This window comes from Triturus cristatus, chromosome 5_2, assembly GCF_964204655.1.
Source record: "Triturus cristatus chromosome 5_2, aTriCri1.1, whole genome shotgun sequence".
Classification (NCBI taxonomy): Eukaryota; Metazoa; Chordata; class Amphibia; order Caudata; family Salamandridae; genus Triturus; species Triturus cristatus.
The window spans coordinates 933,501,256-933,526,964 of NC_140588.1; the positions used below are offsets into that span (position 1 = coordinate 933,501,256).

General features: G+C 42.8%; 1 protein-coding gene across 3 annotated transcripts in view; it reads right to left on the reverse strand.

The window, feature by feature from the left end:
* The window catches only part of TENM1 (teneurin transmembrane protein 1), a 1,737,496-nt gene that overhangs the window by 1,328,877 nt on the left and 382,910 nt on the right, over positions 1-25,709 (reverse strand). For all 3 annotated transcript variants that reach the window (XM_085608139.1, XM_085608140.1, XM_085608138.1), the window contains exon 3: positions 20,231-20,491. In XM_085608139.1, the coding sequence (XP_085464265.1) occupies positions 20,231-20,491 (261 nt within the window). The remainder of the gene's footprint in view (positions 1-20,230; positions 20,492-25,709) is intronic.

The window sequence follows — 25,709 nt, forward strand, 5'->3', positions numbered from 1 at the left end:
ACCCCTACGGAGTACAACGCTTGCCCTTCTGTTGTACCGACTGGAGTGGGAATAGTAAATTTTACCCCTCCTGAGTCCAACCCATTCCCTAATGTTGCACAGACTGGAGTGGGAATAGTAAATTTTACCCTTCCGCAATCCAAAGCTTTCGCTAATGTTGCACAGACTGGAGTGGGAATTGTAAATTTAACCCCTCCTGAGTTCAACGCTTTCCCTACAGCTGCACGGACTGGAGTGGGAATAGTAAATATGACCCTGTCTGAGTTTAACACTTTCTCTACTGTTGTATACATTGGAGTGGGAATAGTTTATTTTTTATAGTTTGTTTTAAAATATTTTGGTTATATATATATTATTATGTGTTTCTGTATTTAATTTTATACTTTTTATATATAAACATTTATGTCATTTTTAAGATAATTTAGTAAAACATATTGTTATGTATTGTTTACTTTTTTGTACAAGAAAATTGGAAATGTTTTACATTTTTTTGAAGTTTATTAATTGCACTTTTTATTTTTTATGTGTAGATATATATATAAATCAAATATCACAATATATATGGTTCCGCTATTGTGTCCATTTTGAAATGATGATACTGTCCGCCCACAGAAAGGCTGTAACAGGTCAGAAAGCACAGAAGGACCAACGTGGCTACTGCAGGCTCGCACGGACACACCAGCAGGGAAGCCTGGCGTGCTGGCTCACTAAGCAGGAATGGTTTGGCCACTGAATTGCAGATATTCCTGTTCAGAGTCTGTAAATCGAGCCCATATACCATCAGGAATAGTTTATTGGCTGTTAATGAATCTTTGTGAACCACTGCATTATTTATAGTATATTAACCCTGTTTCCCAATGGGATAAAGGCAGGCACTGTGTTGCGTCTCACTATACTTTGGTTTAGACCCTCATTGTCGATGACTGTGAATGAAGCAATGGAGGGCTGAATGACACAGAACACTTTCTAATTGCATTTACAAAGTGCTGGCATTGTTCCCTTACAGATAGGGGATTCACCAGGCCACAAAGAGTGTTGCATTGTGTAAGCGACAATGGGAGATCTGCAGCAGACAACGGGGTCAGTGTTCTCTTCCCAGATGCTGGCAGCTGTCCTTCACTCAGTGGAAGCTGTCAGTTATGAACATCCCCTTGGTTTTCACCCGCTCACTGCAGCAGCAGCGATTGCAACTGATCTTTTTGTATGTTACTTACTGCCTACATCAGTGTCATCACTCTCTGTGCCTATGAGGTTCACTGTGGGTAGATTCATTATTTTGGTACAACGCAGAGCAGCAGTTTATTAAAAAATGGCCCGCTAATCCTCTCATCGGCTGTGCTGGTGCACAGACAGGGTACCTAAAACCACATAGAACCTTTGCACCATGGCGCAGAAGTGCGTGTGTGATGTCTAGTATAGGTTTGTAAATAGTAAGCCAATCCACACACTGGATGTGTGCCTTTTGGTACAGCACATATGCATGGTAGGGAATGTTTGTAGAAACACAACCGGGGCATATCAGCATCAACCGGAGATAATTATCGCTAAGCGCACCTAGCACTAGGATAATTTTCGGCGGCTAACATGGATTTTTATCGCTGAGATAGCGTGCTATTAGCAACGCTTATCTCAAAAGCGATAAAAATCCTAGCGCTAACTGCCAAACGTGTGATTATCGCTGGAAACCCAGCAATAATCCCACGAAGTTTGGCGATAGCTTGCTGATAGGGCCTCACATACCACCTTCCATAGAATATCATGGCTAAGTCAGTTGCAAAGCAGGCGTAAGGAAAGTAGCGATAACAGAGGGTATCGCTCCTTTTTCTGTCGCCATGCTGCTTTGCGTGAGGCTTGATAATAGGAGAAATGTCGCTTAGCGACATTTCTCCCGTTATCCTGGGGAGGAACGCCCACTTTGCATCTCATTAGAGATGCAAAGATGGGCGTTAAGGGAAATGGAGATAAGGCAAGGTTTCACGCGATAGCGTGACCTTGCAGATAAGGCGATAAAATTATTGCCGCTTTTCATCCGAAAACGAACGCAAAAGCGGCGATAATTTTTTAACGCCTGCTTGCTGATATGCCCCAACCATTTCTCCAAGTTAGCTCCTGCTTCAAGGATCATTACTTTATGATGCAAATCTTCGTGTGCCACTCCTAGTAAATTTGACTTTAATTTAGAAACTTTGGGGCATATCAGCAAGCAGGTGTTAAAAAATTATCGCCGCTTTTGCGTCCGTTTTCGGACGAAAAGCGGCAATAATTTTATCGCCTTATCTGCAAGGTCACGCTATCACGTGAAACCTTGCCTTATCTCCATTTCCCTTAACGCCCATCTTTGCATCTCTAATGAGATGCAAAGTGGGCGTTCCTCCCCAGGATAACGGGAGAAATGTCGCTAAGCGACATTTCTCCTATTATCAAGCCTCACGCAAAGCAGCATAGCGAGAGGAAAAGTAGCGATAACCCCTGTTATCGCTACTTTCCTTACGCCTGCTTTGCAACTGACTAAGCCATGATATCCCATGGAAGGTGGATATCATGGCTAAGTATGTGAGGCCCTATCAGCAAGCTATCGCCAAACTTCGTAGGATTATCGATTACCAGCGATAATCACATGTTTGGCAGTTAGCGCTAGGATTTGAGATAAGCGTTGCTAATAGCACGCTGACTCAGCGATAAAAAGCCACACTAGCCGGTGATCATTATCCTAGCGCTAGGTGCGCTTATCGATAATTATCGCCGGTTGTTGCTGATATGCCGCTATGAGTTCTTGCACAGTAATGCCCAACTTCCACCCATGTGAACCACCTTGACGCAAAGGGGTGCAAAGCCACACAAAGCGTTATTTGCCTTGGAAGAAAAGGCTCCGTTCCGGAGGGAAATACCTTTTGCACCTGAAAATAAATACCTTGGCAAACGTTTTCAGCACTTCGCACCAGCGAAAAGCCTTGATAGATCTGCCCTTATGTTGTATGTCTCCACATAGGGACAAGTCAGAGACTCAGGGCACAGGTCGGGCAGATCCACGCAGACTTCACAATGATTGTGTATCCTCTGGAGAAGCTTTATTTTTACCTTCACGGCGCAGTACCTTAGAAAACAAAATGTATGGCCTTATGTGGAATTTGGTGGACAAAACACTCTGTCACAAACATGATGGATGTCCTATATACCTTATTATAAGTGCACGATAGCCTATGCACCTTGCAATATGATAAACAGCATAGGCACCATTTTTTGACAGATTACCTAGTCCCCCTAGCTCTATCCAAGCCAGACCCTTAATTACACTGTTTATGCTTCATTATATTCATGCACAACAAAGGTGTGTTCCTAATATCCTGTGTCCATACATGTATATGGTAACACAGTAATGTTTAGAGGCAGTTATCAATTAAATATTGAAGAATTATTGGACTTTTCAAGCTTATATTTTTACATTCAATTCCATTGGAGAGACAAAGACTCCATTCTATATGAAGAAGCCGATTCACTTAATGTGATTGTAAGTTTCTTAGAGGATTTAAAGGAAAAATAAGGAGCATAAAACAGTTCTTATGACCGACAAACAGCTAGAGAAATAGGACACCATGAGTACTAATGACAGAATAACATCATTTCCAGGCATTCTCTGCCATTTTTGGCCCGCCACTAATGTTTTCTTGTGTTTGTGTTAAAATACAAAAATCATAATTTTAAGCAGCAGTGGAAGAAACCATATCGTGACGATTTCAACCCTTCTCGCGATATTTTAGCACGTTTCGTACATCTCCTCTCCTTACTGACAATTTACATAAACCCACACCTCCAAAAACACACATATCAATAATATCTATTTCCAGAAATTCTAAATTGATATATTAAAATGTACGTGTTTTGGACACAATTTTCTCATTTTGTCGATATCACGTGAATCCTGATATCAATTCTTTTTCTTACATTTTCCTCATTGCTAAAGTTAATTAACATGAGGTGTTCGAAAGAGGGACCCGGATAGAGCTCTGAGCGGCCCCAGTGTTGCTCTTTTTCGCTCCTCAGTGTTTTGAAACCAGTGTGGCTGGTCTGTGATGATGGAGCAGATGGCGGGACACATTTGTCTTTTTTTGTGCAGCAGGCACGTGGCTCAGTGCAATTATATGCTTAGTCATTTCATCTTCCCTCGCAGCCCTGACAGCATATAATATACCCAGATACAATGTGCTGCTGGATGTGAGAAACATGTTCCACAAATTAACACTTGCTACGTGCGCGCGGAATAAAAAGATTCGGGCTGGACCATTAGCACATTAATATTTCCTTTGTTGCAACATCAGATGGAAAGGAGATGTAATTATTAGGAGTGATTACGCGCAGGCTAAGGATGATTCCTAGACAAATGCTTCGGTGCACAGCTTGATACTGATTCTGTGTCGACCAACAGGGTTCTTGGAGTCTGTGGATCTCTGGATGAAATCACCACGCAATTCCGATTTGGAAAACGGACAAATATACCTACCATTAAAGGCTGGCTCCAGCATCAAAAGCCCGAGTCTAAGGCGAGGGCCTTTAACAAGGCAGCAGGCCTTTAATTGATAGTAGAGCCCACTGCAGGAGGGCTCTAAGGCTATTAGAACATCCTACCCCTAGAGAGCAGAATGTTCTATTTGTAAAACAAAGTCCTCACAGTGCCTGAGGGAAGTACAATCCCTTTAGGCTCTGTGAGGCCTTTTGCTCACAGCAAGAGCTGTGAGCAAACATTGGAATGTTGTAGCTCCGGGCTTCTACCGGCCATTAGTAGCCCGGAGCACTCCATTGTTTTCAATGGAGCTCTCAACATTCCATTGTTGTAATAAACAATTCAAATCTCCCTGGAGGCGATGTTACTTTTCATTTGATCTACGCGAGTTGAAGAGATGACATTGTATTAAGTATATTCTGCAGTGCATTTGCGTGCCAGTGTGTATCACCCTTGTTCACTCGGTCACATTATATATATAGTATGGAATATGATCCTGAAGTAAAATAATAGTTGTCTGCTATCTAAGGGGCAAACGTGAATAAAAAGAGAAGGCACTGCCACACCAACAGTAATTTTCCTTTAATAACCACCTTAAAGTTTCTAGACTATTTTCAAGTAACACAGCTGTCTTCTATTTTTTTTTCTATTTTATAGAAATTCTTTATAGGCATATCAACTTCATTTCAGTAGCCATTCTATAGTACACCAAAAAAGAAAACAAAGTGCACATTGAGCAGTAGTATAACATAAAGCATCATACACTCTTCCAGTCCAGCGTTTGTGGGGCTTTCTCCTATGATGCAGGGCATCAAGTATGAGGCACGTGATGTAATGTATAAGTAAGTATCCATGCAGGAATCAGTAAGCGTAGCTCACTAGGGTGTCACAGAACAGGAGCCACAGGTCCCTTAAGTACCTGAGCTGGGTTTCTTGGACCTCCCCTGGGTGTAAAGGTAAAGTAGTTGAGAGTGCCCCCAGGACCTGTGTGGTTGTCGGCCGGAGGAATGGTTCCCAAGTTTGGGTGTATGCATTCATGTAATAGTTCCTCTTATATATGTTTGTTCGCATTCCACAAATTTAGCCTATTTGGAGAGCTAGTTGGGTCCATAGGCCTCAACGGTTTCCTCCAGTGGCGTAAAATACAGTTTAGCAGTGGCTAGACCTGTTGACAACCATCATTTCCCATGTTTTGTAGTTTTTTATTCTTTTGTTAAATGAGAAATTGTCAATGTGTTCAGTAAAATCTCTTTTGAAACATTTTTACTAGCGGGACATCAAACATTTTAAGCACCTTACATTGTACTGTTGCTAGTATACTGCACCTCCACATTCTAGTCTAAATCACACAAATACATTTTTCCTGATTATCAATAGAGGTATATTGGTGGATGTGAGAACATTTCCCTTTCTGCATGGACTTTCCCATTTTCTGAAGAATTTTATTGCTGATTTTTACACTTACACACTGGGACACTGCAGCCCAGTCAATGTGTTCTGATCAAATTGGATGATCCCTAATTGCTGTATTTAACTTTCTTAAAAGGCCATAGTATATAGTGCTGAAAATACACCTATCAATATCAGGAAAAATGATGGTCAGAGTGTTGAAATTTCTCAAACACTCACCCCCAGTCATAGTTCAGGGTTTAATCCATCGTTATTTTGCTTGCCACGTTTCCCCAGTTTGGACCCAGCCATTTGCAAATCAGTCTTGACCCTGTTCCCCAGTGGAACAGTCCAGCCTGAACTGCCAGGCCAGGTCCTCCCTGGACTGGAAACAAGCATACTGGACCAATTTCAGGATTTCACCCCTCATCAACCAGGCTACCTCGAATCCAGTGACGCAGTGAGCAGGAGACTCACCTCTGGGCATATCCATAGCCACTTAGGACGCGCATAGCAACATCACAAAATAAAATAATAGACGGAGTGTTTAAACTTTTCAAACACTCACCCCCAGTCACAGATCTGGGTTTAATCCATCGTTATTTTGCTTTCCACCTCACCTCAGTTTGGTCCTGTCCATATACAAGTCAGACTTCACCCTGCTCCCCGTGGGAACAGTCCGACCAGAATTGCCAGGCCAGTTCCTTCCGGGACCAGAAACATGCATCCTGTGACAGGCTTCTGGGTATCACCCCTCAACAGCCAAGCTTGCTTGGCCCAGCAAGCAAGGGAACTACGTCTGGGCATACCCTTGGACACTTAGGCTTCTTTCCAGTCCAGGGAGGACCTGGCTTGGCAGTTCGGGCTGAACTATTCCCATGAGGGGCAGGGTCAAGACTGATTTGCGTATGGCTGGGTCCAAACTGGGTGGCATGATGAGCAAAAGGACAATGGATTTACCCCGGATCTCTTGACTGGGAGTGAAAGTTTGATTTGTTCAGCAGTCCGTCCATCATTTGTTTGTGCAGAAAAAAATACACCTATCGCATACAAAGTTAAAATTTCACTTGTGGACTGCAGCACATTTTGTGCCATCCATTAGCGTGACAAATATAAACATGGCTTCAGGCCTTACATTGAAGCCTCACTGCTGCATTGTAAAACATGCAGTGTGACCTGGTAAATAATCTATTTTAACAGGTAAAAACCTCTCTTTGAATTATTAGTAAGTCACTCCTGGGTAAGACTTGTAGCCCACAGGGTAGATTGACCGGGATTTAAAGATGTGGAATGTAGAAGATTAATGTTATTATGATCCTACAGTGACAAGGGCCTAAAAGCTACTTTCACTGTGGCGGACCTAGCTGTCCTATTTACACTTTTCAGAATAGTTAAGGAGCTCTCGGACCCTTGTAGGATGGTACGCAAATTGACATTAACACAGGCTCAATGCAAGGAACTAGTGCTCTTCTTTATGAGCAAAGTACAGGACATCCATCACTCTTTGAAGGAGACTAAAGGGGGATCCAATTTGCCTGTCACTCATCTGGCACTCTCAGTTTCTAAGGACTTCCCCTCATCATTCTTCCCTTCTGTCTCTCAGACACAGGACAGCTGGGGTTCCCTGGACCTACCCTCCTTAGTACATGCTATAAAATCTGACTCCCCCAATGATCCCCTCCGAATGGCCAAACTTCGTCTTCTGGATTTTGACACTATGTTTCCTCTTGTGAACCTCCCTAACTGTTACTTACAGGAGGGAGTCGTCCCTCAGACCTGGAAGCATGCCATGATCCTTCCTCTTTTGGAGAAATGTAATTTGGACCCCACTATCTGGTCTAACTATTGACCTAAATCTCTGTTGCCCGTATTGGCTAAGATGTTAGAAAAACATATCTGAAAACAACTCTCTGCCTTTGTTGAATGCCAAAGTTTTTTGCATGACTCCCAACCCAGGTTCAGAGTTAGGCACAGTGCTGAGTCCGCCCTTCTTGGGGTCAGGGAACATCTAAGAAGGCTCCTTGATGAGGGTGCGATAACTGTGCTGAATTTACTTGATCTCAGTGCTGCTTTCGATGCTGTGTCCTACGATATACTTTTGCTAAGATTGTCTCAATTGGGTATTCAAGGAACAGCACTTGTATCGCTGTCCTCTTTTCTAAAGGACCAGAACTTTCAGACTTTCTCGGTTGATGCCTCTTCCACGAGGCATGCTTGTACTTCTGGGGTTTTTCAGGGATTTGTGCTTAGTCCGTACTTTGTCTCATCTATGTCCATCCCCTGGCTGCCCTGGTGGAACACTGGGGGATGACTCTTTTCTCCTACGTGGATGATACCCAAATCATTTTCTCCTTAACATCTGCACAGGATCATGACTCTGGATCTCTGAACTCCTGCTTGTCTCATGTTGCCTTCTCGATGAACAGCAATTCTCTGAAATTGAAAGAAGGAAAAATAGAGGTACTTGGGCTGGAAGAGAATCCGTCCCTTTGAGGACCCCAACTCTGGCCCATTGTTATGTGAGATATTCTTGTCCCTGCCTCCAAAGTAAAGAACTTAGGCTTCATGCTAGATGCTCATCTTTCTATGAAGCCTTAGGACGCCCAGGTTTCTCCTACCTGCTTTGCAACCTTGAAATGGTTACGCAAATTTATATAGATTCTTCCTAAATCTGAACAAAGAATTATCGTCCAGGCGCTTATTCTGTCCCGTCGGGACTATGGCAGTGTTCTGAACCCGGGGGCTGATAAAGCTTCCATGAGACACATGCAGGCGGTACAGAATACTTCCACAAGACTGCCGAAATACACATAATCCCACATCTCTGCTTCATGACCAGCATTGGTTAAAGGTGGAGAAACACATTCAGTTTAAGGCGTTATGTTATGTTTTCCAAGCAAGAACAGGAATTGCTCCTCACTATTTTACCCGTTTGATAATTGCTTACCAACCTGCTAGTTGCCTGTGCTCTAGCAACCTCACATGTGTACTGGTCCCAGAATCAAATTGTCTTACATGTGAGATTGCTCCTTTAGGCACCTAGGCCCCTAACTCTGTATACCCTTACCGATCATCTTAGATCTTGCACCTCTTTCTCGCCTTCCTCAGACAATCTGATTCTTTGGACTGAATTATCTCACCTGTTGCCTAAGTATCGGGAAACCCCGTGTTGGGTAGCTACTGTGCTATACATGGTCTTTAAATAAATAAATGTAGCAACTTAGTAACAGATTAAAATATTATAAAATGGTAACTCAGGAATGGGACCAGGTAGAAAAATAATGAAACAACTATTTTAATTAGTTATAAAAACCCAAATAAATGATGAAGTCAGATTTTTAATGAATAATATGGAAATGCAAGTTTTTTAAAGTTACCTTTTCCCTGCTTGAAGTTCCTGGAGGCTAATTTTCATTACCTCCCTAGCTGTCCCCATCCTGTGCTCAGCCCGTAAAGAGGTGTGAAATTCTTTCCAGGTGCACACAATTGACTGACCTAATTGGGCAGAGATGACTCCTCTGAGATCAATTGAATATGCTGTGGGTATCCTGTGATACCATAGTCTCAAATCCTGCATGATAAGTCAGCCTGAAGCACAAATGAAAGTTTTGTGCACTTCAAAGGGAGCAAACAGGATGCCAGGACAATTCTTGTGCGTCTCCTGTCTGGTTAGTAAATGACCATGCTTTTGCCTTACCATACGCCTGTCTCTGGGTTGGTTGTCAATACAGCACCTGATTCAAACTGATTTGTAGTATTAGATATGGAAGGACACTGGGATAACCATAACACATTCCTTACTCACACTCTCAACCTCAGAGCCCAATTTTAGTGTGGCCACCATCTTGAATTTGGCCTGACACATAGTATTATGGACCTGTTTGCAGTAAAGCAAACAGGAACTTCTGCAAACATAAGTAGGGCAGGGCCTGGTAACCTTTACTTTATTGGCCAGAGATGAACTAGAAGTGTTTACAATGTTCCACACATACAAGCTAGTGAACCCTTAAAAGCTGATCCCTAACCCAGCCTTCCTCAGAATGCTGCTGTGCTTGCAAAAGGATACCATGTGGAGTGAACTTGCTGTATTAGGCATCTGCAACCTGTGAGAAGAACCCTCGTAGGCTGATCAACTTTCCTCTTGAAATCAGAGGACATAAAGATTTCTAAGGATCATAAGGCTGATCCCCTATATGGCTCCAAGAGCATAAAAAAGCTGAAGTAACCCAGCTGCCTAGTGGCAACTGGACTTGGACGCAACTTTGCTGTGCCATCTGCCTAGCACCCTCAGAGTCTCTAGGTGTTCCACATGAGGTTCTGGGGACATGGAAGTGGGGGTATCAAAAAATGTGTGCGAAAATTTTCAAAATATTTGCTCCGGAGCTTCAAAGAGACTCATCGCAAAAATTGTCTGAAATGCAGATCATATCTCTTATTCCCCTTATTGGATTTTTGTTATTTAAGTGTCATTTTGCTTACTAAATGTTTCTCTATTTTATATGTTGGGGTGGAATTTGTGCTGTGTTTTTTTTTAACTTTTTAACTGTTTTGGTACTTCTTAATGCTTCACACATTTTCAATCAGTTTAATCTTTCTGCTCTGTGCCATAGCTAGCAGGGGTCAAGCTCAAGTTTTTAAATTAGTGAAAGCTTTGGCTGGACCTAAGAGGAAAGTGACTTTTTTACTTGTGTAGGACACAAATCAATGCAAACTAATAACCCACTTACTCACAGTGGACGATCTGCAAGCATAGCCTAGTTTGTCATGTCTTCTTAAGTGGCTTGTAGCTAGTTTTTGGATACACTAAATGGATAAGCCCATTGATGCTTAAATTGCAGAAGAGTTACAGTCATAGGTTGATATGAATTTCGAATGTAAACATACTATCACCTTTCTTGAATTCATAACATAATACATTAGGCATTTTTTAGCTTCTAAGTACTTATTTGCACTACTGCTTATGTGAAATAGTCCTCTCACTCAGGAAAATCTGTAGTAAAAGAGCCCATAACACTCTGCGTGATCTACAGTGGTGAATCATAAGGTATTGAGTAACTGCAAAAAACTTGGAGTTGCCATATGACTCTAAGCATACGTAACATTGTGAAATATCAAACGTATAAGACTGTATCGCTTATAGGCAAGAACAGATCTTATACACTGCAGCTTGATTATTTGAGTATTTCAAAGATTTGTTGCACCAACAGTTGAGAATTTCAACTCCATGACACTATTCAATTGAGGACAGTAAAAGAATCCCTTGAATAAATACCCTGATGATATCATGACCAATTATTTATGGGTTGAGAACACCACTGCCAGTGTATCATTTAGGCTTCCTTCCCAATATGTATCTCAAAACATTCACAATCTGCATATTTTTTAAACACTCTTAGACCTTGTATGTTAACCCTTTCCACATTTACACTGCCTCCTATGGAAAAGGTAATTGAGCACAAAACAGTAAATTTAATCAAGAGGGGTTTGAAGTCACACACAAGTGTAATGAGAGTTTAAAGGCCAGATTTAGATATATACCCTTTAGTTTCTAAAGGGTGCACCCACACTATATTGGAGACTGTACAACAGAAGTCACTACATTGCTGCAACTACACTGAGAGTCACTACCTTGAAGGTACATTTTTGTGCAATTACATCAGGCTTCATTACTTGGCATAGGATATGTATATATATATGCCTGTATAGTTTTGGTAAGGTCAGTGTTTTCTTGGATAAGCACCGTTCAATGAATCAGCTGGAAACATTCTACAAAAAATGTAATTTACTTAAGATTCATGAAGATCTGCCAAGCCGAGTCCAAACAAAAAGTATTTGCTTGGTTGGGTCTAAATCTGTTCAGGACTTTTTGAGAAATTTGCATTTTTGGGGGGGGCGGGGGGTCATGAAAAGATTACATTATAGCTATATTTACACCATTAATCTGCAGATGTCCGTGGACCTATACAAACACAAACATCAAAAAGTTGTTAAGCATGATTAGAGAAGAGAGTTTTTTTCTCTAGCTGGCCATTTCAGGACCCTGAACTCAATTTGGGTCTGTGGAATTGAAGCTCTCTGATTGCCTTGCCACATCTTCAGAAAGAAAATGCTGCAGCTGCCATTATAGTGGCCCTGGTCTCCTGAGAAGAAAATTAAAGGGCACATAAGGGGGCAAGATAAGTATACCCTGATCCCTAGGCCCATTTAGCAGGATCCAGAGGGATAGCATGTGAATAAATAATAAAAGAATTTTGATTTTGTCACAACATTTGAAGACACCAAGGCCAGATTCGAGGACCCACTGAGGCCCTTGAGATCCACGATCCTTGGCTAGCGGTGCACACTTTCTGCAATCTGAGTCCTGCGATAACCACTGCAACACTTTCTTGAGATGTTGCAGCTGGCTACTCAAATCATGAGGTATCACATTATCATCATACAGTCCCGGATTCCTCGGTGCCACATTGGCTTATCAGAGGAAAGGCTCACTCAGACAATAGGCGTTGAGTATATATATTTTTTTTACAAGCCTTCCGCAGTACATAAAGGTCCCGATATTACAAACATTTTCACAAGATTAACCCCATTATCACCACATGAGCACCTCTTTACATGCAAATTTCTCAAAAACTGTTGAAAGGATTTGAAAAAAATAACAAAAAACAAGTTTTTTGACAAAAATTCTAACTTTCTACCAAATTTAATGCATTTCAGTTTAACCATTCTTTCAGTTTCTGAGATCAAGTTTTGTGATTCCACTTTTTTGATCACCCGATTAACAGATCAGTGTGAAAATCTCCATGAAGGAGCCAAAGTCAGTGAACGTTCTTTTTGGAAAGGTTTGTGCAGATTCATCGATTCATCTCACAGCTGCAATGTTATTAAAGGATCAAAAATGCTTTTTCTGTGGAAAGGCAGAACTAACTATAACCCCAAGTTTAATGGTTTTATATATAGATATATTGTTGAGATGGTCTATTTATTTTCAAGGGTTAGACTTTGTAGTGGAGAGCAAAACTGGATTGAGCCATTGAAATGCGGATGAACTTTACCGCTGGTTTTACCGATCTGACCAAGCAACCTTTCCAGGATAGGATTTGGTTTGGAGTGTTTTGGGAGGGGTGTCTGTTGGAATAGAAAAGCCCTCTACATGCTAAGAGATGTCTACCCCTGTCCTGAGTGCTTAACTGTACTGTTGTCTGAATCCCAAATGTTGATTTTTGTGTCAGGGGTAAACACGGATCATGTGTGTGTGGTTGTACGACATTAGAAAGCTCTAAATGTGACTGGACACAAAACATTATTACGGTCGTATGACCATTAAAGAGCAATGTACAGTACAACTCATACATAAAAATAAAAAAATTAAGATTAAGATAGAACATAGGGCCACAAAAGTGCAATGTGCAATACGGCTCATATGTAAAAGATTTAAAAAGGTTAAAACTTGAGTTGCATAGCAAGAGCATAAGGCCATGTGGGGTGAGAGCCACGTTTGTAATTTGCATGCTAAACAACCCTCTATGTGTTACAAATGATACAAAACCTTGAAAAAGCCATAATCTTCTAACAGAGTCCGCCATGTTGCCACTGTTCGTCTGATATGCTGCCACTACAAAACTTTAAATTAATCCACAGTAAAGTGCTATACTGACTCTGCTTTAAACATTTAAAAACAATTAAAAAGAAAACTTCTCCTCTTCCTAATTGAAGCAGCTTTTTCCTGATACCCCACATATGACCCAGGAACTTTGTCACTGCACAGTCTACCACTAGTCTTGGATCCGATCTAAGTATTTGCAGCGCATCACAGTAATTGTGTATCTCCAATTGCTTGCATACAGGCATGAGCCACTTAGCACTCAGGCGTGAGTAGGCTGGGCAAGCAAACAGTACATGCACAGGTGATTCAATTGTAGCAATGCAAAAAAAACAGAACCAAGATGACACTGGGATGTTATGCAAGGGCCTGGTAAAGGCATTTAGGGAAAGTGTACCAAACCTGAATTGCATGTATAATTTCCTATCAGTGGGTGCCTGGATGGTGTCTAAATAATTTTTTACACCACTCTGCAACGCAGCTCTGTGGCGCTTACTCGAGGTACCTGGTGGGCTAGTTGGCCCCCAGGGACCCTCAGGATTGAAGAGGAATTAATTCACCAACTTAAAATGGCCCTGGGGACCCCATCCCCCGGGGCCGGCCGGCCTTTACCTGTATTTTTTTTTTTTTAATAATGGGGAGGGGGGCCGCGCGGCCCCCCTCCCGGGCCACTGATGGCCCCGGGGACCCCATTCCCCAGGGCCTGGCCTTTCGTTGGGGACCGTGGGGGGTCCCCAATTCCCCCATGGTCCCGCCGGCTCCTTGCCTCCTGCGGGAGCCGGCATTGCTTTTCCACACGAGGAGCTGCTAAGATGCAGCTCCCCGTGTGGAAAAGCAATGTGGTTTGGATTTTGAAAGCGAGAGCAGGTTTCCTGCTCTCGCTTTCAAAACCCAAACTAGAGTTTGCAATGACAGGGTGGGAGCCGCGAGGCTCCCGCCCTGTCATTGCAAACAGCAGTGTCCCGGGGTTGGGCACCCCAGGACACTGCAGGAGCCGGCCCTGGGGGGTGGCAGTCCCCGAGCGATCACTAGCGCCAGGAGGGGGGGCGCGTGGCCCCCTCCCAACATTAGCAAAGCCACGGGGAGTTGGTCGTCGCCGGGGCTTGGGTGTCCGTAACGGACCCCCCAATTTGAATACTTAGTGCCCTGGGGAGGTCGCAGTCCCCAGGGCATGCGGGGGGGGGCTCGAGCCCCCCCACACAGGTTAGTTTTTTTTTAAAAAACAAGCCCCGTGGGTGGCGGTCCCCGGGGCTGCCGGGGGCCTTGGAGGCCCCCCATCCATTTAAAAAACAAGCCCCTGGGAGTGGCGGTCCCCGGGGCTGCAGGGGGAGACAGTGTGCCCCCCGCAAATATTTTTAGAAAGCCCCGAGGGGTGGTGGTCCCCGGGGCTGCGTGGGTCCCCCTTGGCCCTCGCACATATATTTTTAAGATGCCCCCGGGACTTGGCCCACCCGGGGGCTAATTAATAACGAAGCGCGGGAGCCCGCGCGTCATTTCTTTGTATTTTCGCGGCCGGGTCCGCGGATATTCCGCGCATCCCCCTTTTCTTTTTTTTTTGCTTTTTTTTTTACTGCTTTCTTGTGCCTCTGTTGAACAGAGGCACAAGATGGCTGCCAACACTTCCTGGTTTGAAGTGTTGACATCCAATTAGAATGCAGCTCGTGATCAGGAGGGTGTGCGGATCCTCCGTGCCTCTAAATATCGAAACATTTATTTTTGATTTTCTCAGCAACTATTGAACGGATTTACACCATTTTTAAAAAGGTCGCTTTCTGAGCCAAGCAGTACCTTTTTGCCAAATGTGGGGTAAATCCGTTCAGCAGTTTTGGCTGTATCCTTGCATAAAGTTTCTTATTGGAAATGGATTTTTTTACTCTTATTTTTTGATTTCTCATCAACTACTGAACGGATTCATGCCATTTAAAAAAAAGGTCTCTTTCTGAACCAAGATCTACCGTTTTGCAAAATTTGATGTAATTCCGTTCAGCAGTTCGGGCTGTAGTCGTGTCTAAAGTTTCCTATTGGAAATAACATGGAGAAAATGCGTTTTGGGACCCCTTTTATTCTCGGCCCCCGCTTGGTGAATCACCCCGGAGCGAGAGTAATGTTTTGAAAATTTCGCGAAGATTCGTCAACCGGCACCAAAGTTATTGGGAAAAGAAGAACCGCTTTTTGAATAGTAACAAGGTCCTAACTATAACTACCTACTGGCGACCGCCAGAAGGTAATATATATATATATTACCTACTGGCGGTCGCCAGTAGGTAGTTATAGTTAGGACCACGTTTCCATAGGAAAACCTCAACATTCTATTTTGAATAACTTTGGCGCCGGTCGACGAATCCTCGCGAATTTCTCAAAATAGGTGGGGCGCTACGCTCCGCTCCTACCCTGAAAGTCTCGGGGGGATCCGTCAAGCGGGGGCTGAGATAAAAGGGGGGTCCCAAAACGCGTTTTTCCCATGCATTTTTCCATAGGACCTTTAGAACGAGCTACAGCCCGAACGGCTGAACAGAAATACTCAAAATTTGGCAGAGAGGTAGTCCCTAGGTCAAGGAAGTGCCTTTTGTAGGTTTGGTGTAAATCTGTTCAGTAGATTCTGAGAAAATAGCCTTTAAATCAATATATATATCTGAGCCCGCTTACGGTACGCTTACCGTACGCTTACGGTAAGCGTACGGTGGCGTGCGCGAGCGCGATTCTGATTGGCTCTTAGATCTTAGTAAACATTCGAATCGGCCGAAACCAGGAAGCGGCGGCCGCCATTTTGTGTATTTCACTCTGAAAAAAAAGAGTGAAAACAAGGAAAGGGGGCAATGAGGAGAGTTACAGACCCCCTAACATTTGTAAGGGGGTCAAAGAAGGACAGAAAAGTACAAAGAAAACATTTATTGATTTTAAAAAAAATCACGGGGTACGCGTACGGTAAGCGTACGGTAGGAAAAAAAAAAAAAAAAAAATGAAAATCAGATTTAAGTGTTTAGATATTAGGGGGCTCTAAAAAGAGCCGTTGTGTTTATGAAATGATTTTTTAGTGGTACCTACAAGTAAGTACCGATGCAGAGTCTAAGGTTCAAGAGGAAGACTCTGTTCCCTTCATCATTGAAGTGCACACCATCTCCTCTATAAATGTCTTGCATGTCATAACGCAAGTTGTTGTGGTAAATGGCACCCATACCATAGTCACGGAGGAAAGCAGAAACAGATTTGTTGACGTGCTTTCTTGCTTTGTCATCGCACCGCGTGCCCACCGTGCGTGCACGGCACTAACTGCGTAAAGTGGGCGCGCGGTGCGGCGCGCACGGAACGAACTGCGTTAAGTGGGCGCGCACGCCACGAATGGCGTAAAGTTACTTAGCATTTAAAAAACCGTACAAATTCACTGAAAAAACCATAGGTTTCACACACGTTATAGTTAGGAATTAGCATTTAAAAAACCTTGCAAATTCACTGAAAAAACCATAGGTTTCACACATGTTATAGTTAGCGGAAATTTTACTGATAAAAAACCAATGAAATTCCCCCGTTATAGTTAGTGCAGGCAACTATAACTCACGCGACCGCAATCTTCTGCTGATGACATATGTGTCTTTATGAAAAAAAAATATTTGTAATATATGTATAGCTAAAAATGTATGGAAGAAGACATGGGCAAATAAGTGTCTAAATACAGTATTAGCATCAGCAGAGGATTGCGGTCGCGTGAGTTATAGTTGCCTGCACTAACTATAACGGGGGAATTTCATTGGTTTTTTATCAGTAAAATTTCCGCTAACTATAACATGTGTGAAACCTATGGCTTTTTCAGTGAATATGTATATATATAAGTTATCACACATATCAAATCTATCTATCTATCTATCTATCTATCTATCTATCTATCTATCTATCTATCTATCTATCTATCTATCTATCTATCTATCTATCTATCTATCTATCTATCTATCTATCTATCTATCTATCTATCTATCTATCTATCTATTTGTCTAATCAAGTACTCCCTGGGGTACATTACATAGTTATCACACATATCAAATCTATCTATCGATCTATCTATCTATCTATCTATCTATCTATCTATCTATCTATCTATCTATCTATCTATCTATCTATCTATCTATCTATCTATCTATCTATCTATCTATCTATCTATCTATCTATCTATCTAGCTAGCTATCTATCTATCTATCTATCTATCTATCTATCTATCTATCTATCTATCCATCTATCCATCTATCCATCTATCGATCTATCGATCTATCGATCTATCTATCTATCTATCTATCTATCTATCTATCTATCTATCTATCTATCTATCTATCTATCTATCTATCTATCTATCTATTTGTCTAATCAAGTACTCCTTGGGGTACATTACATATATATTGCAAGTCACTAAGAAGTTGCATGACCATACTAGTCAAAAGCCCAAGATGATGGAATTCTGAGGCGACTTGCTATAATCTTTTAATGTATACAAGAGTCAGCCGCGGCCGCTGCAGGTAACAGCGGTGAGGCATTGGGGCTTGCTGGGGGGGGGGGGGGAATTTCGAGAGACGACCACAAGGGAAAATCAAATAAATACTTAATTTTCCCTTGAGGTCGTCTCTCGAAATCCCCCCCAGCCGGCCCCAGCGCGCTTACCTGCGGCTGGCCAGAGGATATTTTATTTCTTATACTACACATTATGTTGAAACATGCAACAATTCTATCTTGCACATAATGACCTATAGTGTGGGAAAATCTACATGTTGCCATTAATATATCCTTTCTGTTGATCGCTTTTCATTTTAGAAAAAGACCGAGGAGAACAAAATGACAATTTCTATGTCCCTTGTTTAAACTTTGGCTATGATTATGCCTCGCGACCCTGTCTGCGGGCTCTGGCAGCAGGCATTGTGATGACAGATGTCAGCTGTCATCGCTTATTAGAGTTGAGCAGCTACACCATTTCCCTATGTATTGATGAAGATGCACAGAGTGTAATATGTGATTTATTAACATTGTTGAGTGTGTGAGAGGACCAAGACTCAGAAGAGGCCACTCCCCTTCCTTAACCGTGATAATGTATTACATTCTGCACCTCCGCATATATAGGGTATGCCAATGCATTCTTGCTAAACGTCTTAACAAGTGTATTGAACCAAAACCATGACACAAAGGATTGTGATGGATGGAAAGATCACACTCCCAATGTGGTGGCTATTAAAAGAATTGTTCCATGTGTAAAGTATTTTACATGCAATCTGCGAGGCAGTAACATATGTTTTTATGTCGCTTTCGGTGTAATGTTGGAATAAACACGCATTAGCCCTTTGTAACGCAGTCATAAGTGTGTGATTAGGGGTTTACTAGCAGTGTTTATCTACATCAGATGCTAGTGAGCCGCACTTCTCTTAGTGCCATAGCATGGATTGCAGCCGCCGCCCCTGCTGGTAAGAGCAGTGGGGCGGTGGGGCCGGTGGGGAGGGGATTTCAACAGACTGAAAAGTAATAGAGAAGGGTAGTAGTGTTCCCAAATGGGAAAAGACCCCTTTACTGGGAAGCGTTATCAAGCGCGTGGAATTGGAGGACGTCTCCGCTCTTTTCTCTATGATGTCACCGTACTATCCGGGCAACATACTTTGACCCATCACTTTATAGACCTAGTTTCTTCTACATTGGTATAGATTTTTCTGACTCTAGTGTCTTATGTGACCTAGACTTACCATTGTAGCCATGCTCGTTGTGCTACATATCTGTATATTGGATTTCATCGCCTGCTTTTTACATTTATAGCCTTGAGAAAGTCTATTGTAACAATAAGTACGGATGAAACACGTGTTGGCTGGGTTCGCTTTGGACTTTGATTCAGCTATCCAATAAAAGAATATTTTTCATCTCTATCACGTGGACCTTTCATCTCAGACTTTTTGAACTGTGGACTTCCTTAGATCACCTTTGGATATATATATATGTCTGCTTCACTCTGAATAACGCAGGTTTTGTATTATTGGTTATTCAGTTGGACCTTCTTTGTACTATTTATGGTTGTGCTGAAATAGCTCTATTTTGCGGATTTCAACAGACGACGGACGACGAGGGGAAATTAAGTATATATTTAATTTTCCCTCATGGTCGTCTGTCGAATTCCCCCACAACCGAGCCCCACTGCCCTCACCTGCAAGGGCTGCGGCCGATCCATAGAAGGATAACTTAACTGCAAAGTTCTGAAGTAATGTCACTCCGATGTAGTGATTCCCAACATGCTGCTCATGAAGTAGTGACTCTTGATGCTATGATCAGAGGATGCAGTGACATGCAGCCATCTAAATATTGTTGCAGCACATAATGAGATTAAAAGCGGACTAAATGGGCATAGCATTCATCTGGGAGGAATGCCATATTCTTTCTGATGCAGGTTCGTGAAAGAATTGAACCATACCGGGTATATATGTTTTGCACCTCAAAACTGCCCATCATTATTTACCAAAATAAATATGTGCCTTCATTATTTGTATGTTACCCTAAGCCCTGCAATCAAACACATTACATTTGTTTAAGTGCAATCGCCACTCATGTAAACCACTTATCGTAATGATATACATATGTCTTCTTAACCCACAGAAATATGTTTCATCTAGAATGGATTCATGTCGCAAAAGAGGCATTAGGAAAAGAGGGGAAAATAACATGGAAAAATAAGGATGGAAACATTCTTTTTGTGTACAGGTATTAGGATGTGGTATAGTTGTCAGTATTACCATTCTCCCCGTCAGACTTCCTCTCATGGTCGGTGTCAGTTAGGGACAACGCAGAGTTTGCTCGACTTGAGACGCAGGAGCTATGTTCAGATTTAACTTCCCTTATCCACATCCTTAGGGTGTGATCTGGCGATGCGCCCCCTTCGTTCTCTGTATCCACATCGGAGCCCATCTGCAGTGGGTAGCCGTGCTGAGACACCCCGTGCAGATCGGCCTGGTAGCCTGTGCTCAGGACGTGCGGGCTCTCACAGAATTCCATCTCTGAAAAACAAAGTGTTCAGAGTTTAGAAACATGGACAATGACTCTGCGGCATTCAGCTTTATAAAGGCCAGTATAATATCATTCTCCAAAATGGATTTGAAACCACTTTTGACGGTACTGAGCAATATATACAGAAGCCAGCCCGATTGGTGCTACATCAATTTTATAATTTAGGAAAATAGAAGGGCTTATGTAGGTTTGATTCATGGTAAGTTACCCATTTATAATTAAACATATATACAAAATGGGAAGTTATTTTTGAACATTGAATTCTAAGGTAGATAAGGTCAGCTAAGTTCAGTGCAAACACATATTCTGTAAGGACCAACTGAATGGTTACAATTTGTCATGCCAGGTCTTAAATAGAAAGTGAGCCCAGAGCACTCTTGCCATTGATGTGCAAATGAGCTCTGGAAGCTCAGTGGTGGCGGCCTTTCAGTCAATTGCCTGCTAATCAAGTTCTTAACTACAAATGGAATTGCCTTGTTAAACTATCTTGCCATTGAGTTGTAAATGCGCTGAGCTACTAACTTTAATTGGCCTGAAAACAATGGAGTATAACTCAACACATTAAACACTAATTGAAGTATCAGGATTACACAAAAAATGTGCAGAGTTGACATTATTTCCTAATAAGGTCGTTTTTAAAACTGAAAGCACGGTTATCATATTGGCAAATATACTGGCCTCAGGGGCCGCCACTCCAGAATGCAGATTAGAATATGACTGAAATGTTTTTGGTCAAACTCCGAATGTCAGTGCTTACAGATGGATTCTTCCAAATTGTTGAAAAATAGGTAGGTGTTCAGCCAGTTTAACACTAACCTAAAAACATTACTGTAACAGGTGCTATACTTATCCATTACCAATGATGCTCATTCTGTCACTCTCAGAAGACTGAGAAGCTGACTGTGCTCGTTGGGATTCATAACTGAGAACTTTCACTCACTCACAGAGCCCTGCGGTGGAGGCATTATTTCACTAAGCCATCTGTCCATGTGAACTGCTGACTCCATGATCATTTCATTTCCCTGAATGTGTATGAAACTGAACTTCTTAGACTTTTTCTATGTCCTGTTTGGTTGGGCATTGCCATTCTTTTGCTGGTTTCTTCAATACATCCTCACAAATGTTTATTGCAAACCATGAGCAGCTATTTGGGACAAATTTGTATTTTCACATGCTCACTGTGCCACTGGATGCAAACTAGCTTGGTTGATGAGGGAAAAACGGTCCCAGGATTCTTGTTTCCGGTCTAGGGAGGACCTGGCTTGGCAGGTTGGGCTGGACTGTTCCCATGAGGAGACTGATTTGCATATGGCTGGGCCCAAACTGGGGTGGCATAGTGAACAAAAAATGAGGGATTAAACCCAGATCTGTGACTGGGGTGAATGTTTGATTTGTTCAGCATTCCGTCCATCATCTGTTCTTTTTACAAGTGGATCTACAGCATTGATTGTGTCATCCACTGAAATGACCCTTTGAACATGGCTTAGGCCTACAATGGCAGCCTGTGGATGCAGTTTTAAACTGCCATTTCGTCTTGGCAAAAATAAACCTTTTGCCAGGCCCAACCCTCCCTTTTTAATAAATAAATGTCACCCCCTAAGGTTGGCCCCAAACAACCCACAGGGCAGGGTGCAACATATTAAAAAAGTATGACATGAACTTCTAATTTTTACATCTCCTGGTAGTGAAAAATTCTTTAATTTGCATTTTGCAAGGTACTTTCTCCCATAGGATAACATTGGAGTTACATTATTACCTTTACTAAAATGTAACTTTCAAATGGGAACAGGTAAATGGATCATGTTTAGCATCTTTGAAATTGTAATGAAAAATCCTCTCTTATGGTAAAGTAGGATTCTAAATTAAAATTTGGAAACTCTATTTAGTGCTTGCAGCCTGTCTTTGGGTCACATGACTGGGTGCAGCCGACATTTGGCCTTTGTTTGTTTCTATTAGTCTGGCACACACAATAAAGAGGTTAGCTGTGTCTTGAGGGGCGATCACTGGCAGGATGGAAGGGCAAAGCTGGGCACAACCTTCCTTGGACTTGAATAGGCTATGTCCTGCCTCCACACAAAGTGCTGCATGTGCCCTCCAGTTTGTCTGGAGCCGGGGCAGGGGAGGCATGGAACCTGTGCACATCAAAGGGAAACCCCTAGAAGCTTCTTCCACTTCAAAGGAGGCATCTGGTATAAATATTGGACCTCAGACACCAACACTTCAGTACACTTCTGGACTTGTGGAGACTGCTAAGAAGAAGGACTGCTGTGCTGCTGAAAGAACTGCCACTCTGCTGGACTGCTGCCCCGCTGGACTACTGCCTTGCTGGCCCACTGCCTGGCTGGATTGGTGCCCTGCTGTCCTGCTGCCTGAGTCAGAATGATTGAACCTGCACCTGATCCCAGGACTCCCAGAGGGACTCATAGGGCTAGCATGCTGGCCTTCTGTTCTCAGCCACAGTGACATATTAGGCTCTCACCCACCTGAACCATTACCCAGATTCAGGTGGAGTAAGCCCTTGACCCCCAAGTGGTGCCTGTTAGTCCAGTCAGCCTTTGGGAGGTCGTTTTGCTGCTCTGGTTTTTGATGACCTTAGGACTCTATATACTATACCACTGCTAATCATTGCTAAAATGTACATGCTGACTAGTCAAAAAATGGTAACATTGGCTTTTTCCCATTTGGCATATTTAATTAACTTATAAGTCCCTAATAAAGTGGCACTAAATGTGCTTAGGGCCTGTAAAATAAATGCTACTCGTGTGCCTGCAGCACTGATTTTGCCAACCATCTAAGTAGCCCTTTACATGTCTCAGGCCTGCCTTTGCAGCCTGTGTATGCAGTTTTACACTGCCATCTCCACCAGGAAAAATAAGCCTTTTGCCAGGCCCATACCTTCAATTTTTATATATATACATCAGCCCTAAGGTAGGCCCTAGACAGCACTGATGGCAGGGTTCAGTGTATTAAAAAAGTAGGGCATGTACGTTTAAGCTTTACATGTCCTGGTAGTGAAAAACTCTTAGATTCGTTTTTCACAACTGCAAGACCTACCTCTCCCATAGGAGAACATTATTACATTTATGAAGCTGTAATTTCCAAATGGGACAGGTAACTAATGATTGGTGTCTTTGGAATTGTAATGAAACATCTTCTCATTTGGTGAAGTCAGATTTTAAATTGCAATTTGAAAAATGGCACCTTTAGAAAGTTGGCATTTTCCTGCCTTATCCATTTAGTGCCTGTAGGCTGACCCTGGGTAACATGACTGGGTGTAGCTGACAGTTGGGCTTTGTGTATTCCTCCTAAACAGCCACACTCAATAGAAAGCTTAGGTGTGCCTGGAAGGGCCATCTCTGCAGGATGTGAAGGAGGAGCTGGGCACAGCCCTACCTACACTTGAATAGGCTACATTCTGCCTCCACAAACTCTAGTAGTTAGTCTGGAGCCAGGACAGGGAAGGTAGGAAATATATGCCCTTCAATGGGGAACCTCTAGAAGCTTCTCCCACTTTAAAGGAGTCACCTGGCATAAATATCAGACCACAAACACCAACTCTTCATTACACTTCTGGACCTGTGGCACTCTGACAGGAAGGAGGACTGCTGTGGTGGTGAAAGGACTGCCACTCTGTTGGACTTCTGTCCTGCTGGACTACTGCCTTGATGGATTGCTGTCCAGCTGCCCTCCTGCCTGAGTCAGAGAGATTGGACCTGCACCTGAACCCAAGGCTCGGTAGTCTGTTGGCCTCCTGTTCAGAGCCACAGGGACAGAACAGGTTCCCAACACCCAGATCCAGCTGGTGTAAGACCCTGACCCCTAAGTACTGTACCTCAGGTCCAGGACCAGTGGTGTGGCTTCAGTGGACTTGTTGGGCTCTTCGTGACCACAAACGAGCCTGTTGATGCCCAAACCGTGTCAGTTGCAATGCCCACCAATATGAGGTTCCAGCAACAAGACCCTTTGCGCTACAGCATCAGCCGTTCACAGGGAGTGCCACCATAGAGCTCAGACCCAATCATTTGTGGTGACAAAAGGATCTTTGTGCTACAGCAAGGACTGTTCACAGCACTAAGTTTATCAACAACCATCCACAACCCTACCGTGATCCTCGTGGCCACCTCTACTGCAAATGGAACTCTTGGTGTGGCCTAAGAGGAGCTGAAGTGAAGTTTTTGGGTTCTTCGTGATTGTAAACGGGGCCGTTGCCGCCCAAATCCTGTTGCTTGCACTGCCTGTCAATGCAAAGTTCTGTCAACCAGACCCTTTGCACTACAGCATCAACCGATTGCGGGAAGCACCACCGTGAAGTTCTGACCCGACGGTTTGTGATGACAACAGGATCTTTGTGCAACAGAAACAATCATCCCCAATGCCAGACCTGTTCTTTGCACTATATTGACAACCATCATCGATGCTTCCCTTCTCCTTGCAGCCCCCTTAACTGTAAATGGGACTTTTAGAACTAAACTGAGAAGATAACTTCTTGGGCAGGATTAACCTGGTGTCTGTATCTGATCCTCGCTCAATTGTGATCAGCCTGCTCTTGTTATTTCCACCCAGTCTTGCACGACAAGATGGCGGCAAGTGACGCTTTGGGCTTTTTGGTGCTATTTTCACCTAAATCTTTAAAACTTTATATCTCCGGTTCTACTGAGTGGATATTTGTTGTTTTGTTCTTGATCTATTCATTAGAGTTTCCTAAATTGGTGTAGGATTTTTATTATGTTTTCATTGTATTACTGTTTGAGGTGCTGCCTAAATAGTTCACATATTGCCTCTAAAATAAGCCTGACTGCTCAGTTCCAAGCTACCAGATGGCTGAGCTCTGCTTTTTTTGGGGTTTCTTGTGACTTTGTCCTGACAAACAAGGATTGTGGTTCTTGCTTGATTAGGGTCCCCCCTCCCCCCCCAACCAGTAACCATTTTTCTTCGAGCATGCAAATGTGGACATACTCAGGAAAGTGTTGGAAATGAAAGCAAGAACATGCATTAGAAAATGTAGGAAGAATTGGGTTTTTCGAGCATGACTTCTTACCCCAACGCACCGTAGACTCTGTCCTTGCCACCCTTAACATGCCCTCCTGTAGACAAGATCTTACTCTCTGAACTCCACACTTTTCCTTCTGAAGAGGTCCTCCCTCTCTTTAGGGAAATTCAAATAGGGTTCCCCCATCACCCCTTACCCATCCAGTATCATCTCTATTT